The sequence below is a fragment of the Solanum stenotomum genome, chromosome 10 (genome assembly GCF_019186545.1).
Source record: "Solanum stenotomum isolate F172 chromosome 10, ASM1918654v1, whole genome shotgun sequence".
Taxonomy (NCBI): domain Eukaryota; kingdom Viridiplantae; phylum Streptophyta; class Magnoliopsida; order Solanales; family Solanaceae; genus Solanum; species Solanum stenotomum.
This window is the reverse complement of record NC_064291.1, coordinates 48521364-48539259: the sequence shown is the minus strand read 5'-3', so window position 1 is coordinate 48539259 and position 17896 is coordinate 48521364. Positions and strand designations below refer to the sequence as shown.

The 17896-nt window shown below is 31.8% G+C and overlaps 2 protein-coding genes across 2 annotated transcripts; both read left to right on the top strand.

Moving 5' to 3' along the window:
- Positions 1-7745: 7745 nt before the first annotated feature.
- On the top strand, positions 7746-10020 carry LOC125841617 (ubiquinol oxidase 2, mitochondrial-like). Its single transcript, XM_049520782.1, has 4 exons — positions 7746-8081; positions 8357-8485; positions 9312-9800; positions 9907-10020. Exons 1-4 carry the CDS (start codon positions 7800-7802, stop codon positions 9964-9966), a joined length of 960 nt encoding a protein of 319 aa, XP_049376739.1. The 5' UTR covers positions 7746-7799; the 3' UTR covers positions 9967-10020.
- A 2949-nt stretch (positions 10021-12969) lies between these two features.
- On the top strand, positions 12970-14824 carry LOC125841616 (ubiquinol oxidase 2, mitochondrial). The gene is made up of 4 exons (XM_049520781.1): positions 12970-13575; positions 13651-13779; positions 13944-14432; positions 14515-14824. The coding sequence occupies exons 1-4, from the start codon at positions 13183-13185 to the stop codon at positions 14572-14574; spliced, it is 1071 nt and encodes a 356-aa protein (XP_049376738.1). The 5' UTR covers positions 12970-13182; the 3' UTR covers positions 14575-14824.
- Positions 14825-17896: the final 3072 nt, after the last annotated feature.

Sequence of the window (17896 nt, the reverse complement as noted above, 5' to 3'; positions counted from 1 at the left end):
TCACATTAACCAAATTAATCTCTTAACACGAGATTAAGTTAGTTCGGGTTCAGGAAAGGTTTTCAGTTAGGGATAACAATTGGGCGGGCAGGAGTGGGTGGGTTGAGCTTAGTCCTTAAAATTTTTTAATTCATTTAGCATAACAACTTTCTTTATTTTCAATCTGCTCCACTCCGCTCTGCCCCCATAGACCTGCCACGCATAATTTCTATAATATTTTTTTTTCTAGTTAAGTTTGATAGTAAAAATAAAATTCATAAAATAAATTCATTTTTTTATTAAGTTGTATTAATTTAGCAGATAATGACTTAAAATTTTATTTTTAGAGAGCAATTGAGAAACATGTAAGAAATTGTATTATTTTTTATTGAACTATAAATTTACTATCTTAAATATTTTAGTAGTTTTAAAGAAATTATCTTTCATAAATTATGCTCTATGATTGTTATAACATGTAAAAAGTTAAAATTAAGTTTGAATCCGCATAAAATTACATATACCCGCAACCCACCCATCCGCCCACGTTAGTTTTAGAAAAATCCACTTCGCCCGCCCCGCAACCCTCTCACTCCGCTTCACATAGCCTTAAACCCACCCCACCCCATTAACGTCCCCATTTTCAATTAATAATTTCATGATTTCGAAATACAAATATTAATATATAGTTGACTGCATTTAAAAAATGTGAAATTCGTGATTAAGATATATCCTTAGTGAAATTTCTTTCTTACTTCGATACCCTTGTTATATAAAACAAATCTTATTTCAACATCTATAATATTAAACTTCAGTATATATGCAAATATTGGTCTAGTCCTTTTTTTTTCTTCAATCACTCAAATGTTTAGAACTTTCTGCTAACTTTATTTTTAACCAATATTTATGTCCACATACAACTACTAAATTTCAAGTTTTTTTTTTTTTTTGAATTCAATCAAATAATGGTTCAAACAACAACGAATTTTTTTTTTTTAAAATCAATTACCCGAATAGGGTGTGTTGTATTAGCAAAAAAGGATTAGAGGGGGGCTAGACCTGACCTCAATACAACACTGATCCGCACAAAAATAGAAGGCTTACAAAAACTACTATAGAGCCTTCTGTAAATTTATGAAGAAGAAAGAACTAGCTTACAAAGAAATTTGCTCTATCATATTTGTTCCGAATACTAGGCAGTTGCCATTTGTCCAGTAGAAAGAGACCTTTAGCTTGTCTAGGGAGATTGGAATAGAGTTGAGTGATGAGCATCTGGTGAGAAGAAGAAGCCAGTTTTGCTAAACAGTCTGCAACTTGGTTTCCCTCTCTGAAACAATGTTTAATTTGCATGTGTACTCTTTTTTTGATGACGTTGATGGAGTCAATGACTTGTTTCAGCTTCATATTTGTAACTATATCGTTGGCGAGCATATTGACTATATTCATGGAGTCAAGTTCTAGAATAAAATTAGTGTACCCATGTTGATTACACCATTTTACACCAAACTCAACTGCCATGGCCTCTGCCATGTTGCTATTTTTGCACTCAATGGGGAAGGAGAATGCCATGATCAGGTCTCCATAACTATTCCTTATGATTCCCCCAATGCCTGCCCTTCCAGTCTCAAGCACATAGCTACCATCAGTATTGATTTTTATGATGCCGTTTTGAGGATAACTCCAAGTTACTTGCTTCATTATCTGAACTGGTCTGAGCCTCTCAACTTCTAGGCAGAATGATGGCCAATGATTACTTCCACGGAAGTTTTGAAAAGTATTAGCCAAAACAGATTTTATAGTATGAACGGTTTGATAGCACATTTTGTTTGTTTGAAGGTATTTTTTGCCTCCATATTTGCAAGAGCACCATTGCTTCCAAATCTCCCAACAAATAATTGTAGGGGTAATCTTCAAGATAGTCTTGTGAATGGCATTTTCTGGTTTTGTTTCCCACCAAGCACTGAAGATATTGGTCATAGGTTGATTTTTATGTTGGATTCCGAGAGGGTTTCCCATCATGCTCCATAGTTGCCTAGCTGCTTCTCCCTCCCCAAACACATGATACATAGTGTCATTATGTGCATTCCTACAACAAAAACAATCATTTTGTGAGTTGATATTAAGCCTAGTAATTATGTCATTGAAGGGCAATCTCCTTTTAAACATTCTCCAAGTTAAGAAAGATATTTTAAAAGGCATCTTATTATGCCAAATGCTGTTGAGAAAATTATTTTTTGGTCTTTGTTTTCTAACTATTTGCCATGCAGAGTAGTTAGTAAAAACACCATTTTCAGTATCATTCCAGATAGGATAATCCTTTTCCATGTTATTGCCTATTACAATGCCAGAAATAATCTTCACAATGTAATTGGGAACAACACTGCTTAACTTAACAGTATTCCAAGACTTATTCACAAAAAAGGAATTAATCAGAAGTTTAGGACACTTACCTGGGCCTTGACATAACTTAGCCAAGGCTCCTATACCTGTCCAATTGTCCCACCAAAAGCTGGAGTTTCCTTCTTGTACTTTCCAAATAATGTGAGGTTCAGCTTGTTCTTTGATTTGCATTAAACTTTTCCAAGTATGAGAGTCAACAGAAGTTGCCACTTTTTTAACAGGGTGAGCTATTTTGCAATATTTTTTAATAAGAAACTTAGCCCAAAGAGATGGTTGAGTTCTAAACCTCCACCATCTCTTAATTATCAAGGAGTTACAAATGTCATTCATACTCCTAATGCCAATTCCTCCTTCATCTTTTGGAATACACAAGTTTTCCCACTTACTCCAGTGGTACTTATTCTTACCATCACTACTACCCCATAGAAAGTTAGCAAAGTGTTTCTCAATAAGATTGATGGTACCATTGGGAGGAGTAATAGCAGACAATGTGTAAATAGGCACAGATTGTAAAACATGCTTGATGAGAATAACCTTTCCCCCATGAGATAACATATTACATTGCCAACCATTCAATCTTTTAACAATTTTGGCTAACATACCATCAAAATAGCTAAGATTCTTTTTCCCATTATAGATAGGGCAACCCAAATAAGTGAAAGGGAAAGTGTTGTCCATGTAGCCAGTCACTCTTCTCAATCTGTTGATCCTAATAGAAGCAGTTTTAGGAGCAGTAATAAAGAAACTCTTAGCATCATTAACCTGTTGACCTGAGGCTTTTTCATACCTCCTGATTTGATGCTTGATGAGCTTAATAGATTTATTATTGCCCCCGCTGAAAATCACTATGTCGTCCGCATAGGCAAGATGATTAATGACAGGTCCATTAAAATTCATGCTAAATGGAGTAAAATGCTCATGAGAGTTAAGACTATTTAGCATTCTAGATAGTAACTCAGAGCCAATTATAAAAAGTGAAGGGGATAGAGGGTCTCCCTGCTTAAGACCATGTGAGGAGCTGAAGAATCCTACTCTATTGCCATTGATAAGAATGGAATACCACACATTAGCAATAATCCTCCAGATCATGTCCAACCATATACCAGAGAAACCAAATTGTTTCATGACACTCATTAAGAAATACCAAGACATTTTATCATAAGCCTTTGCCATATCAAGTTTCATGATAACATTCCCACCTTTATTATATTGTTTAATGCCATGAGCAATTTCTTGAGTTAACAAGACATTTTCATGGATTAATCTTCCTTTGATAAATTCACTTTGATTTTCAGAAATAAGTCTTTCCAACAGGGGGTTAAGCCTATTAGAAAGAATTTTGGAAATAATTTTACAAGTGAAGTTGCTCAAGCTTATGGGTCTAAGTTCAGAAAAATTAGAGGGAGAATCCGTTTTAGGAATCAAAATCAGGCAAGTATGTGAATAAAACTTAGACAAATTCTTCCCTCTAAAGAAATCCTGAACATAATCCTTAATATCGTATTGAATTATGTCCCAGCATTTGTGAAAAAATATACCTGAGTAACCATCAGGACCAGGGGCACTTGAAGCACTCATGTTAAAGACTGCGTCTTTGATTTCTTCCAGATCAGGGACTGCAACTAATTTGTTGTTGTCGTCATCTGCAATGCAAGGGTTAATATAATTAAGGATATCAAAATCATTGAAAGTATGAGAAGTATTAAACAAATTTTTAAAATGGTGAACTGCAGCCTTGGCTATCTTGTCATCTCCTTGAACCCATTTGTTTTTGTGGTTTTTAATCATGTGTAGTTGAACCTTTCTTCTTTTGTCCTTGATTACACTATGAAAATATTTAGTATTTGAGTCTCCTTCTTCCATCCATCTGACTTGAGCTTTTTGTTTCAAGATGCCATCTTGGAGGTTCATCCATCTGTAATATTCTGCTTGCCCTTTGTTTAATTCTTCCCTGCTAAATACAGTGGGATTACTAAGATCCTCATCTTCTAGGTCTTTCATCTTGATTTCCCACTCTTTTACATGGTCAAAAACATTACCAACAACATCTCTCGACCACGTGCTGAGCTTTTTGCTAAGAACTTTAAGTTTTTGTCGAAGAATCCATTGTGCGTTCCCTGTGATATTGGTATTCCAAGCATCTTTCACTATGTTCATAAATGAAGGTTGGTCTATCCAAATATCCAGAAACTTGAAGTATTTAATACTACTTTGGTGGTTGTCAAAACACTTGACCAAAAGAGGTCTGTGATCAGAACCAGCTCTAGGAAGGTGTGTAACAATGTTATTTTGATATGATTCAGCCCATTCCTCGTTGATGAACACTCTATCTAGCCTCTTCCAAATCCTCTTCCTTGGTATCCTGTTATTGCACCAAGTAAATTTTGGTCCATTGAAACCCAGGTCCGACATTTCACAGGCATCCATACAACTACTAAAGTCATAGCTCTTGGTCATTCTGTGTGGCCTTCCCCCAATTTTTTCATTAGGATCAAGTATGACATTGAAATCTCCACTGATACACCATGGCCCCTGGATGATCCGATGAATTCTTTCCAGATCATCCCATAATATCTTTCTCTCTGCAGAGTTGCATTTCGCATACACTGCAGTAATATATGCATCCTTATCAATGCCAATATTGTGCATTTTGATAGTGATTTGTTGTTCAGTGTTATCAATAATGGAAGTGCTGAAGTTTCCATCCCAAAATAGCCAAATCTGACAATTTAGGTTAGATATGCTATGTTGATAGCCAAAGTACTTCATGTATTTGTCAATCTTGATCATGTTCAAGAAAGGTTCAAAAATGGCTACAAAGTCAACTTTGTGAAATTTTATTAGATTTCGAAGCCTGTGATTGGCCTTTTTGGTTCTAATACCTCTAATATTCCAAAAGATTGCCTTAATCATGAAATATTATATGGTATTCTTTTTGGCTTCCTTTGTCGTGATGACATTGGAATTTTCTTCTTTCTGTTTCTTGTTGCCCTTCTTATTTCTATCTCCTTTTTGGATCACCGGGGTGAAGCCAACTGTATCTTCACTAACTTGTTGTTGCTGCATTTGTTTATCAGATACTACAACAACAACTTTGTTGGGAGATATCACATTGTATTGTGGATCAAGATTTTTCTCACTTTGCTTGTTAGTGACTTGCTTCGGGATGTTTGGTTGGTTGAGATCAACTACCAGATTCAGGCCTTTCATATTTTTAATCATAGAGGGAATTTTCCCTGATTTTTCTTGTCTACTACCATCATGTGTTTGCCTTTTCTGGGTTCGATTGGAACTTCCTTCGGAGCTTCCAGTGAGATGATCATTTTCCTTGCTGGAGATGGTCATATTATTCATACAATCTTTTTCAATTCCTTTGCCATCCTCCATTCCCTTTTGTTGACTTGGTTTACTTTGTCCCGCATCTTCTTTCAAAATGTATATCTCATACTTTTCTTTCTTTTTTAATAATCACTTCTAAAAAGAATGACTCATAAATTTATTATTGACAAATATGTAATGATACTATCAATATTTTAGTCATGGATCCTATATATTTGACAAAAAGTTTGTTAAGGTGTACTCTTTTATTTAAAATTTTATTTATTAATATGTGTAGTTTGAAATATTGCACAGTCTTTTTATATTTCTTAAATTTCGTATCTAGTCAAACTATATTATTGAGACAGAAAAATATTAAGTTATCTCTGCAATTTATTGGATATTTTTTTAGAATTGTATAATATTAGAAAAAAATAGTTAAACTTTATTATTTATATAAGAATATACTTGAAAATAGTTACTATTCTGATTTCGCTACTATATATTTTTTTCATACTCATAACTCAACATTTACCATCTCATCTTCTTGGTGAATACTTACCGTATTGATTTTTTGATCAAACTGATATGATTTACCGTAGTTAAATAATTTTGAAATAAAAAACTATGATAAAGTAGAGTTATGTATATTTAATTACATATTATTACGTATCAATTTATTCGATCTGAACATTTTATGTGAGTAAGTTTTTACTTACTTTCTCCGTCCCTATTTACTTGTTCAATTTTGACTAGGAATGCACATCTATTAAGAAAATAATAATTGACATAGTGAGTTTACCATTTTACTCCTATTAATTGATAGAATTCCAAAATCAATTACTCATTAAAGATGTTCTACCTTTTTCAAAAACATTAACTCTCTAAACAAATTTAGGGTATAACTAGTAAAAAATATTATTTTTTCTTGATTTATTAAAAATGGCAAGTAAAAAGTCAAAATTGGACAAATAAAAAAGGACAGAAGGGAGTATATAATCTATCTATTTGAAGAATCTTGTAGTTTTCAAGGAATTAAATTTGGTGCCCTGCAATGCATAATATGTATTTAATTAAGGCTTTAATATAGACTCTCAACGAAGAAAAAAAAAAAAAAGAGAAGTCGATTTTGAATAGTTTGAAGTTGAGATTTGATTTTCAAAAATTATTGTTAAATGTATTTTGCCTTTTGTGGTCAAAACATAATTGTTCAAAAAACTTTTCTATCGTGTCAAGCATCAGTCTAGATTTAAGATAAGGAACTTTAATTTAGCTTAAATAAATATATTTAACGAGTCATTGTGCTAAATCTGATTCAAGTCAAACCACTTATTCAAAATTGACAATAAAATAAAACAAAAGATGACAAACAAGACCTGTTTATTTTAAGAAAAATCTTTTACAATTAACCATAATATATTGGACTAATAGTGTTTTTCGTCCCCTCAATCATTGTTAAATTCTAATTTTCATCTTTATGTTACATGAGTAACATGACTAAACATTAACCTTTAATTAATTATAATATGTGATTTTGATCTCTTTTATTGAAAGTTATAAATGCTTAGCGAAATATTATAAAGACTAAAATAGAATTTATTGGTATTTAAGGAACTAAGAGTCTATTTGGATTGATTTATTATAAGTATTTTCAAGTCAAAATAATTTTTAAACATTTTCGAAACGGTGGATAAATAAATAAAAATTTTGATTTTAAGCTAAAATGATAAAAATAAATCAAGAATCATAAACTAGAATTTCTAATTTTAAGTCAAAAATTAAAAGTCAATCCAAACTGACGATAAAAGTGAAAATTTCCCAAATATATTTCTTTGGTATCCTCACATATTATCTCCTCCAAGAAATTATGAAAATTTCCATAGCTAAAAGTCAAAGTGAAACAAAAATTGGCCACCACCAAGAAGCATCACCCTCCCAATACCATGGAAAAGTCAATTCTAAAGAACTTTCTCATACACTTTCATCTATTAGTATTCCTCCACCTTTTTCAACTTAAACACTATATATAAACCAACAAATTTTCACCATAAAAAATATCATCAACATTTCTAATCTTGTTTAATTTCAATCATCTCAATATCAATATGAGTCGTAGTGTAGCAGTGAAAATGTCCGGATTACTTATGAGGCAACTACGGGGCGAGTTTTCACCCCGTGGAGGCATAGTACAAATTCGTCATTGGAGTAATATGAGTACTTCTAGTAAAACAAAAGAAGAACAAAAACCACATCAACCACCACACACGGTGGCTGATGCAACCAACGACGACGGCGACAAGGCAAAGAAAATTGTTAGCTATTGGGGGGTGGATCCTCCCAAAATCTCCAAGGAAGATGGTACACCATGGAAATGGAACAGCTTTAGGGTACGTACGCAAATTCTATACTCCTTTTATCCCACTTTATATGATTTACTTTCCTTTTTAATTAGAAAAAATGACATATTTTTATACTTTCTTTGTCCAACTGTACTTGTCCACTATAAAGTGAGACGGAGGGAGTATGAATTTAAATTATGGCTTACTTATAAGGCTATAACTAAATATCCTTTAAATAGCTTGATTGCGTAAAAATATTATATATCGATTATATATATAACTTAAACTCATAAAAAAAAATTAATTTTTTTTGGTTTTGACAGCCATGGGAGACGTACTCAGCTGATATTTCAATTGATGTGAAGAAGCACCATTTGCCTACCAATTTTATGGACAAGTTTGCATATTGGACAGTCCAATCTTTAAAGTACCCCACCTACTTGTTTTTCCAGGTCAACATCTTGACTCTCTTATAATTCAAAAAATAATTTTAGTTAAATAATGTACTACTATGATTGCAAAAAAGTTTTTTAATATTAAAATAAACTAAAGTAATCAATCCAATAATTAATTAAAATGAAAAAGAAGACAACGTGAGCTTGTCGCATTAGTGGGACTCTGGGAGATTATGACAAAATGGTATCGGCAAATGAGTTAAAAATAATTTCTTAAAAATATTCTGAAATAATTTTAAATTGATAAAAAAGAGAGCATATTTGGAGTTTATTAAAAAATTCAACAAACTATCTCATTTATATTTGAAGAGAATTGTGTGTGTGGGTGTGGGTGTGTGTGTGTGGGGGGGGGGNGGGAGGGGGGGGGGGGGTCAGAAAGTCTAATCAAATTCTAATAATTGCAATACAAAAAATTACATTAGACATCAAAAATAAATAAACAAGATTTATAAGTTACACCAGACTCTAAAAAGTAAATAAAAAATAGTATATATTTTAAAAATTGTAAATCTAAATATATTTAAAATCCTTCAAATCCTCTTTCCCCCTCATAGTTTCTATCAAATCTAATAAATATTTTTTCAAAAAATTTATAGAGCAAAATTGCTCACACTCAATTTTAATGAACTTAATTCAAAAGACCCAAATTATTCAAAAATATATTGAAGGAACTATTTTCAACTTATTCCTAAATATAATAAGACACCATTGTGTTATTTTTAAACACTACTTGAATAAATTGTTGAAGTAAATTACTACCTATTATAACCCTATACATGTAACGATTAATTTATATACACTAACAATATATTTAATTTTTCAGAGGCGTCACATGTGCCATGCCATGTTACTAGAAACGGTTGCAGCCGTGCCAGGTATGGTAGGTGGTATGCTCCTCCACTGTAAATCTCTCCGTCGATTCGAGCACAGTGGAGGTTGGATCAAAGCCCTACTCGAAGAAGCAGAGAACGAACGCATGCATCTCATGACCTTTATCGAGTTATCGAATCCAAAATGGTACGAACGTGCATTAGTCTTTGCAGTTCAAGGCGTATTTGTCAATGCCTATTTCCTCGCCTATTTAGCATCCCCAAAATTGGCTCATCGAATCGTTGGTTACTTAGAAGAAGAAGCAGTAAATTCGTATACAGAGTTTTTGATTGATATAGAAAAGGGGCTTTTTGAGAACTCGCCTGCCCCGGCTATTGCTATTGATTATTGGCGTTTGCCGGCTGATGCAACGCTAAAAGATGTTGTTACTGTTATTAGGGCTGATGAGGCACATCATCGAGACCTAAATCACTTTGCTTCGGTGAGATTTCCTTACTTTTAATTTTGTATGTTCGAAAGTATACTTAAATGAGTTATTTTGAAATATTTATATTTTTTAATAATTTAATTTTTTTTTTGTTTCACAGGATATACAGTGCCAAGGGCATGAGTTGAAGGACTACCCTGCTCCAATTGGATATCATTAAAGTGAAAACAATATCTCAAAAAAAATTGTCTATCCATATATAACTAATTGCTGCTGTTGATTTTTTCAATTAATTTGATGTATATGTTTGTATTAATCTTTGAGATGTTTTTAGCCTTTGTACAAATATCACTATTTATTGAGATTAAGGCACTATATATAGTATGTAATTAATTATGTGAGGAGTTTAAATTATATTAATATAATTATTTTAAAATTGCACAATATAATAGTAACGAAGAATATAACGATCTCATGAATTGCTCCAAAATATTGATATATAGATCGGACTATATTGAATCTTATGTGTCTCTACTTTATATTTCTATAAAAGATTAGTTTTGTATACTAAAAAAAAAAACATGATTCAATTCTTATTAGTGGCATACAGAGAATATACGTATTAGGTTCATAGAAAATCAACATTCTCACTCAAAGCATATAGGTATATGTGCAAACTATTAAAATTTTAAATATTAAATCTAGATAATTTCAAATCTGTGACAATGAAAACCTAAAAATCTACCTTATTAAATCAAGACCTAGCTCTGAATCTTAATGCTAATTTTATTCTTTACGTATATTAACATATTTAGCAAATGTCATTAAAAAAGATGGGCGTACACATTCTTACTACTACTTTATAATGTAGATAGGTTGTTTCGATAGATCATTGACTCAAATAAAGCATATCAAATAATTATGAAAAGAAATATAATAGAAAATGCCTATTACAACAACAAATAATATAATAAGAGAAAAGAAGGAAGCAATATATAACAATAAAATCGAAGTTTAAAAAAGTAAGAAAATAAAGAATAATAGTAATATTGAAAAGGGAAACTAGGCAACACTAGGCAACTTCTACTAATCTTTCCTCCAAATCACCTCCATATCCTCATTAATGTTTTAGGAGTATTTTTTACATGATTTTAAAAAAAAAATTAAAAAAATTCTTGGTGACTAGTGCAATGACGTGTCAGAATTATAGCCGGTTGTGGCTGATTACCTGTACTCCGTCTAATTATTGGCAACTAACGAATAATAAAGTAAAACCAAATTAATTAGGCTTACTTAAGAAAAAATAATTAATTAAGAATAGTGCTTACGATAATGGCAAATGCATGATTCAATTGACTTTTGACCAACTCAGCTTACTCCCCACGAAACCTCCTTTTTACTTGTTCCCCAAGACCCACTTTCTTCCAAAAAGAAAAAAGAGAAATAAAACACGAAATTGTATACTTTTGCCATTCATTTCCAGAAATACCCTTGGAATTTATATTTCCCAATTTGAATTGACCACTACTTTATTTGATTATAATTGACTTTTTCACGATTTTCAAGAAATAATAATGTGTAGTAATTCATATATATGTTATATCTATTACTAAGCTAGCGGTTGACTATAGATTTTCAAATACTTTTGTCAAGTTATTTTTGCGTGAAGTTTCATCATGTGTTTTATCATAGATTTTGAGACAAACATTCAACTTTTTTAAAGAAATATAATTTATATTCCTAGATTCTAAAAACTATTAAAAATATCTGCAATTTTGTATTATCATTTTATAGTGAACATGTTTAGTGAAAATCCATGACAACGAATACAATTAATATGAATCTGAAAAAAAAGAGGAAAAAAAATATGAAAATATCATTGATTTTTATATGAAAAACTAGAGTCGATATCTCAAAAGGTCACTCAACTTTAAGAATTTATCTTGTAAAGTCATTAAACTTTATTTAATATCAACAAAATCACTCAACTTAGACATTTGTATCAATAAAATCACTCAACTCAATTTATTATTAAAAATTTAACATAGATAAACAAATTATTTTTATGCCATGTAAATATGAACTCCATAAATAAATAAAATTTTAAAAAAATCATCAAGATTTTTTTATGAATAAACTTAAAAATTATATTAGGATATTGCTATATAATTAAAATGTATTATGATGAGCTTTTTCCAAAAAAAGGAGAGAGAGAAAAAAAACCCGTAAAAAAATGTCATGACAAATAATTGTGGGATACATGATTTTTTATCGTATAAAAAGAATGATATAGACGTTGGCTTAATAACTGTAATTCTGCAAATATTAATCTGTTGCGGTCATTGAATTATAAAAAAAATTGTCGTCTTATAAATTTTTTTGTTGCAATCATTAAGCCTATGATAATATCAGTAATATTTGTTGGTAGGGTAACATTCATCCTAATACCATTTAAATTTTCAGTGCATAATAATATTATAATATTTATTTCACTAATTAAATTTATTCTTAAATATTTACATTCTTATTTTGCTATATCAATTATTTTTAATAATAAAATTAGTTGAGTGATTTGATGGATACAAAGGCCTAAATTGAATGATTTTATTTATATAAAACATAGTTCTGACTTAACTAAATAAATTATTAAAGTTGAATGATTTTATGGATACAAAGACATAAGGTGAATGACTTTATTGATATAAAACAAAGTTTAGTGACTTTACTAGATAAATTCTTAAAGTTGGGTGATCTTTTGAGATATTAACTCTGAAAAACTACTATTTACTTGTGATTGAAAATGACTTCAAAGAGCAAGCTTGGAAAATTATATAAAATATGATGTATATATATATAATTATATAAAGTTTGTACAAGAAACTATGATTAAAATTCAATCCAAAATCATAAATGATGAATATTTTGTAAAATATAAAAAATTGGTGTAACTTTCAAATTTTAAAAGTTTCCGAATAATAGAATTCGACACAAATAGTATTTTTCTGGTATTCTGATGTATGATATGAATTTCTATTTTCTAGTTATATTTTCAACATACTTGATTTTCAAGTCAAAATAATGGTACTAGCCCGGGTCATTTTAGTCATTTCCTTTTTGTCTAGAATTTACTTAACCTCACGTCTTTAAAATATTTAAAATGCAAAAAAAAATCATCAACCATAAAAATTAATTACATATACATAACCGCCTGTCCCACACAGTCTTCACGCGAAGCTTGAACGAACCAACCATATAATAAAATTTATTAAAAAAATAGATAAATCTCAGCCTATATAAAATGAGTGTATATTGTTAACTAAATTATTACTATCACATAAAAAAAATATATATATTATTTGCCTTCTTCCTCAAGTTTCTTTCCAAACTTCCGGCGAACATTTTTTTGATTCCAGATTTTGATCGGAAGTTATCAAACATGATGACCCGTGGAGCAACAAGGATGACCCGAGTTGTCATGGGTCATATGGGTCCACGTTACTTTTCAACTACAGTTCTGCGAAATGATCCCGGGACCGGAGTTGTTGGTGGAGCCGCTGCCGGACTTTTGCATGGTTTTCCGGCGAATTCATCGGAGAAAGTTGCAGTAACGTGGGTTAGGCATTTTTCGGCGATGGGTTCACGGAGCGCTAGTACTGCGGCTTTGAATGATAAGCAGCAAGAGAAGGAAAGTAGTGACAAAAAAATGGAAAACACCGCCACCGCCGCTGCAAACGGTGGTGCTGGTAAATCTGTAGTGAGTTATTGGGGTGTTCCTCCTTCAAAGGCTACTAAACCAGATGGTACTGAATGGAAATGGAATTGTTTTAGGGTAAGTTTAATTAGCTTTTCACATATTTTTCTGATATATATTATGTAGGATTAATGGTGGATTTTTGTGATTTAGCCATGGGAGACTTATGAAGCTGATATGTCGATAGATCTGACGAAACACCATGCGCCTGTAACGTTTTTAGACAAATTTGCTTATTGGACTGTTAAGGTCCTTCGATTCCCCACTGATGTATTTTTTCAGGTACGTAATAAAATTCCCAGAATGTAGGAAACTGGAAAGATTCTGTGCAATTTCCCAGAATTTCGGAATTTTATAATAGTGAAATTGAATTGAAAGTTTCGAATGAAAAAGGAATATGAGATTGTAGAGGTTGTTTAATTTTGTGTGTTATTAATGTGGTGCAGAGGAGATATGGTTGCAGAGCAATGATGTTAGAAACAGTGGCGGCGGTGCCTGGAATGGTGGGAGGTATGTTGTTGCACTGTAAGTCATTGAGGCGATTCGAACAGAGTGGTGGATGGATTAAAGCTCTGTTAGAAGAAGCCGAAAATGAGAGGATGCATTTGATGACTTTCATGGAAGTTGCAAAGCCAAATGTGTACGAACGTGCCCTGGTTTTCGCAGTGCAAGGCGTCTTCTTCAACGCTTACTTTGCTGCTTACCTTATTTCCCCAAAATTGGCTCATCGTATCGTGGGATATTTGGAAGAAGAAGCTGTTCATTCGTACACTGAGTTCCTCAAGGAATTGGACAATGGTAACATTGAGAACGTCCCTGCTCCTGCTATTGCTATTGATTACTGGCGCTTGCCTAAGGATGCCACTCTCCGCGATGTTGTCTTGGTTGTTAGGGCTGATGAGGCTCATCATCGCGATGTCAACCACTATGCATCTGTAAGAACATATAAAGCTGATGATCTCGACTTATTTGGGATTGATGGATGCATTTAACTAATTTATTTGATTTTGATTGTAGGACATTCATTACCAAGGACAACAGCTGAAGGACTCACCAGCACCACTTGGATATCACTAAGCGAATAATAATAAATACAAAGAGATCAGGCATATCAAGCTAAAAGTTCGTCACTATTTTGTTCCTTTTTTGAACTGGTAATATAGCTATGTAGTAGGTAATACTAATCTTGAATGTTGATGTACATATTTTTGTGTGGATTTGGTTCGTTCTTTGCTGCCTCTTCATCAATAAGAGGTAGAGTACGATGAGCTCTGTATCATTGTGGAGCATATATATTCTTGATGAAATTATATCATCGTTTTGTTTACTTTTGTCACACATTTGATATGAATTAATCAAGATCAAAATTAGGACATAGTAACAAGTAAAGATAATCGCGGTTGTGGGAGATTGAGGTCAATAAGTTTAAGTTTCCCCTACTGAAATTCGTGAAACTTCATTGGCGTTGTTTGTAGAACTTTAACAGTGGCTGGCAGAAGAAGCTCCAACTTTGGAATCTTCTTTATGGGTACGAATGAATGTGATTGAGTAAAGTAAGCAATACAGGCTCAATTTTGAAGGTTGTGAATAGGAGGCTGCTTCGTCTTCCTTTATGAAGCTTGATGAAAGAAGTAGAGAAAAATGAAGGGAACATCACAAGTAGTTTTCCTAATCAGAACCTGGAAAGTATTCTTGCATCAGTTTCCGATGAATTGTTTGTTAAGAGACATACTAGAAGAGCAAAGAGACGAGCTATGAATACTTGTGGGAATACACAGGAGATGTTGGCAATTACTACTTTCAGGAGGTTTATAGATCCAGTTATCGGATTGGGAGAAGAGATCAATGGTAGGAATCAGCAACAACAACGGGTTTGTGAAGGTGCATGAGTGATTTATGGGAATTTAACACCACAAATTTGCAGTAGAAAGAAGAAATGGTGGCTTGAGGTGGCCTTCAACATTAACCTACGCCGTTGAAGGATCCACAGAAAAAGTGGAGGGCTAGTGTAGTTCTTTTGAGGTGCAAGGAAAGACTTGACTACATCTTAACTTTGCTAATTGAGATTGTTGAAATCAAAACTGAAAGAATTGAATGTTACTATCTACTACAACCTGCAAAAAATAAGAAAACTGACTTGCTTAAGACAACCTGGAAGAACAGAGAAGCACTACATAATGATGACAAATTTTCTTGTGAAAACTACCATATGTGGCCTTGATTCCAAAAAAGAATGGAGCTAAGGGATTAATTCAGGGCGGCTCAAACCCGTTGGTGGCCTAAGGTCAAAATCAAACTAGAGGTCTTAAAAAAAATATATACAAATGTTTTTATTTTAAATCTATTTTTCTAGTTTTTTGAGATGCAAAGTTGTTAATAATTTTTGCGTAGTCAATCTCTTCTAATAATTCTTTTTCAATCGATAATATAGCCAAACCACTTAATCTTTCTTGAGACATTATCGATCTTAAATAATATTTTATTATTTTTAATTTTGAAAAACTTCTTTCGATTGAGGCGACTTTTACGGAAATTGTTAACATTATTCTATAAGCAATGTAAGCATTTAGAAAAGAATCAAGTCTTTTTATTTGATTGAGTATCTCAATTAGAGTATTGTCTTCTACTTTTATGATTTCCCTTAACACTTTTAATTCAGAAAATAAGTCTAAACCGTTAATATCGGAGTGAGTATTATGTTTTAAGGAACATTCAAGTTTAAGACAATATTTTTTCAAATTCTCATCATCTAATGATCTCAATTTTTTCCCACTAAATAGAAAACCAAAAATATTTGCATATACTTCAAATTGTTCAAATCTATTTTGAAGTGAAAAGATGGCTTTGTCTACTATGTATAAGAAGTAATCAACTCTAAATGATTCTTCAAGAGATCTTGTGATTTCATTATCAACATTCTCATCAAATTGTTTTTTTCTATAAATTACACGTTTTTTACGAAATACAGGTTATATATTCATCTCTAATGCAATGTCCTTAGCCGAAATCATAGTACTTGTAAATCCTTCTTCTCTATATGTTTTAAAAAAAGAAACTAAACCTCTTAATTGATCTGTAGCGACATCAAAAACTAACAAATATTTTAAAACACTATTTACAATATCAAATAAAAAATATAATAAACATAAGACACAAAACAAAAATAATATTAGAAATTAGAATGATATTACCGAATTCAAAAGCTATGAAGACTTGATTTCCAAAAATGAATCGAGCTGCTGCAAAATAGTTTTCTCCAAATTTAAAATATAAACTATCAATAGAACGAGTAAATTTTTAAGCTTTGAATAAGAGAGATATGTAAGATTAGAAAAAAGAAAGTGAGAAGAAATAGAAGGGAGGAGGATAGCATATATAAAAACCAAATTAGAAAAAAAATAAGGTAAAAAGAAAAAGATAGCTTGTACATTAAAAAAAAAATACACAACTTTTCATTGAAAAGTCAAAAAGTCATAGTCATATTTATCATACTATCTCTTCATTGAGCCGTTTTGCATTTATTGTCTTGGTTCTAACAAATTTTTTTTTAATTTAATTCTTCCTAATTAACTAAAAAATGGGGCCTTTGCATTTATTGTCTTAATTCTAATATTATTTTTTTTAATTTAATCCTACCTAATTAACTAAAAAATGGGGCCCCTAAAATTGGGGGCCTAAGGCAAAAGACTTTTTTTTAAGCCTTACCAGCCGCCCCCGGGGATTATCATCTCAAAATTATTGATGTAGACTTTAAAATGTAGTGAATAAACTTGTTGATGGACATCAAATGGTGTTCATTAAGGTCCGATAGATTATGGATGCAGTACTAATAGCTGATGAATATGCGGTTACCAGACTGAAAGGATAGGTACCAGGGATTCTTTGCAAACTAGACATAGAAAAGACTTATGATCACGTGAATTGAATATGATATGTGAGTGACCTAGCACAACAAAGCACAAAGCACTCTCCGAGGGCATGGAATGTCACATTTTCTGGCCAGAATATTCTAATGTCTCTATTAGATTTTTCTTATAAAGGACATGAATTTTGGTAGTAAATATGTAAACTGAGATTACAATATGTATTTGATGGATTATATGGAAAGAGAGAAACACAAAATGCTTTGAAGATCATTTTGTGAGAACACCAATATTTGGTATGATTTGTGTTTTTTAAGCAAAAATTAGATTAAATATTATGAACAGAACTATTTAATATTCATAGACCAATTTTTCCATGAAGCAAGGGAGATGCAAGTTCACAGCTACTTAGCCTTATGGTCAAGAGATTAAACACACACACATCATCATCATCAACAACAACAACAAAACAAATAAAAACAGAAAAAATCCAATGATGGGACAACGCAAATTCAAAGAAATCACCAACATGAACA

What these genes read in the sequence shown, in the direction of transcription:
- LOC125841616 (XM_049520781.1), top strand. Translation starts at nt 13,183, where the DNA reads ATGATGACCCGTGGAGCAACAAGGATGACCCGAGTTGTCATGGGTCAT. An exon ending in CCACTGATGTATTTTTTCAG is followed by an intron (nt 13,780 to 13,943) that starts GTACGTAATAAA and finishes AATGTGGTGCAG; the next exon opens with AGGAGATATGGTTGCAGAGC. An exon ending in ATGTCAACCACTATGCATCT is followed by an intron (nt 14,433 to 14,514) that starts GTAAGAACATAT and finishes TTTTGATTGTAG; the next exon opens with GACATTCATTACCAAGGACA.
- LOC125841617 (XM_049520782.1), top strand. Translation starts at nt 7,800, where the DNA reads ATGAGTCGTAGTGTAGCAGTGAAAATGTCCGGATTACTTATGAGGCAA. An exon ending in GGAAATGGAACAGCTTTAGG is followed by an intron (nt 8,082 to 8,356) that starts GTACGTACGCAA and finishes TGGTTTTGACAG; the next exon opens with CCATGGGAGACGTACTCAGC. An exon ending in ACCTAAATCACTTTGCTTCG is followed by an intron (nt 9,801 to 9,906) that starts GTGAGATTTCCT and finishes TTTGTTTCACAG; the next exon opens with GATATACAGTGCCAAGGGCA.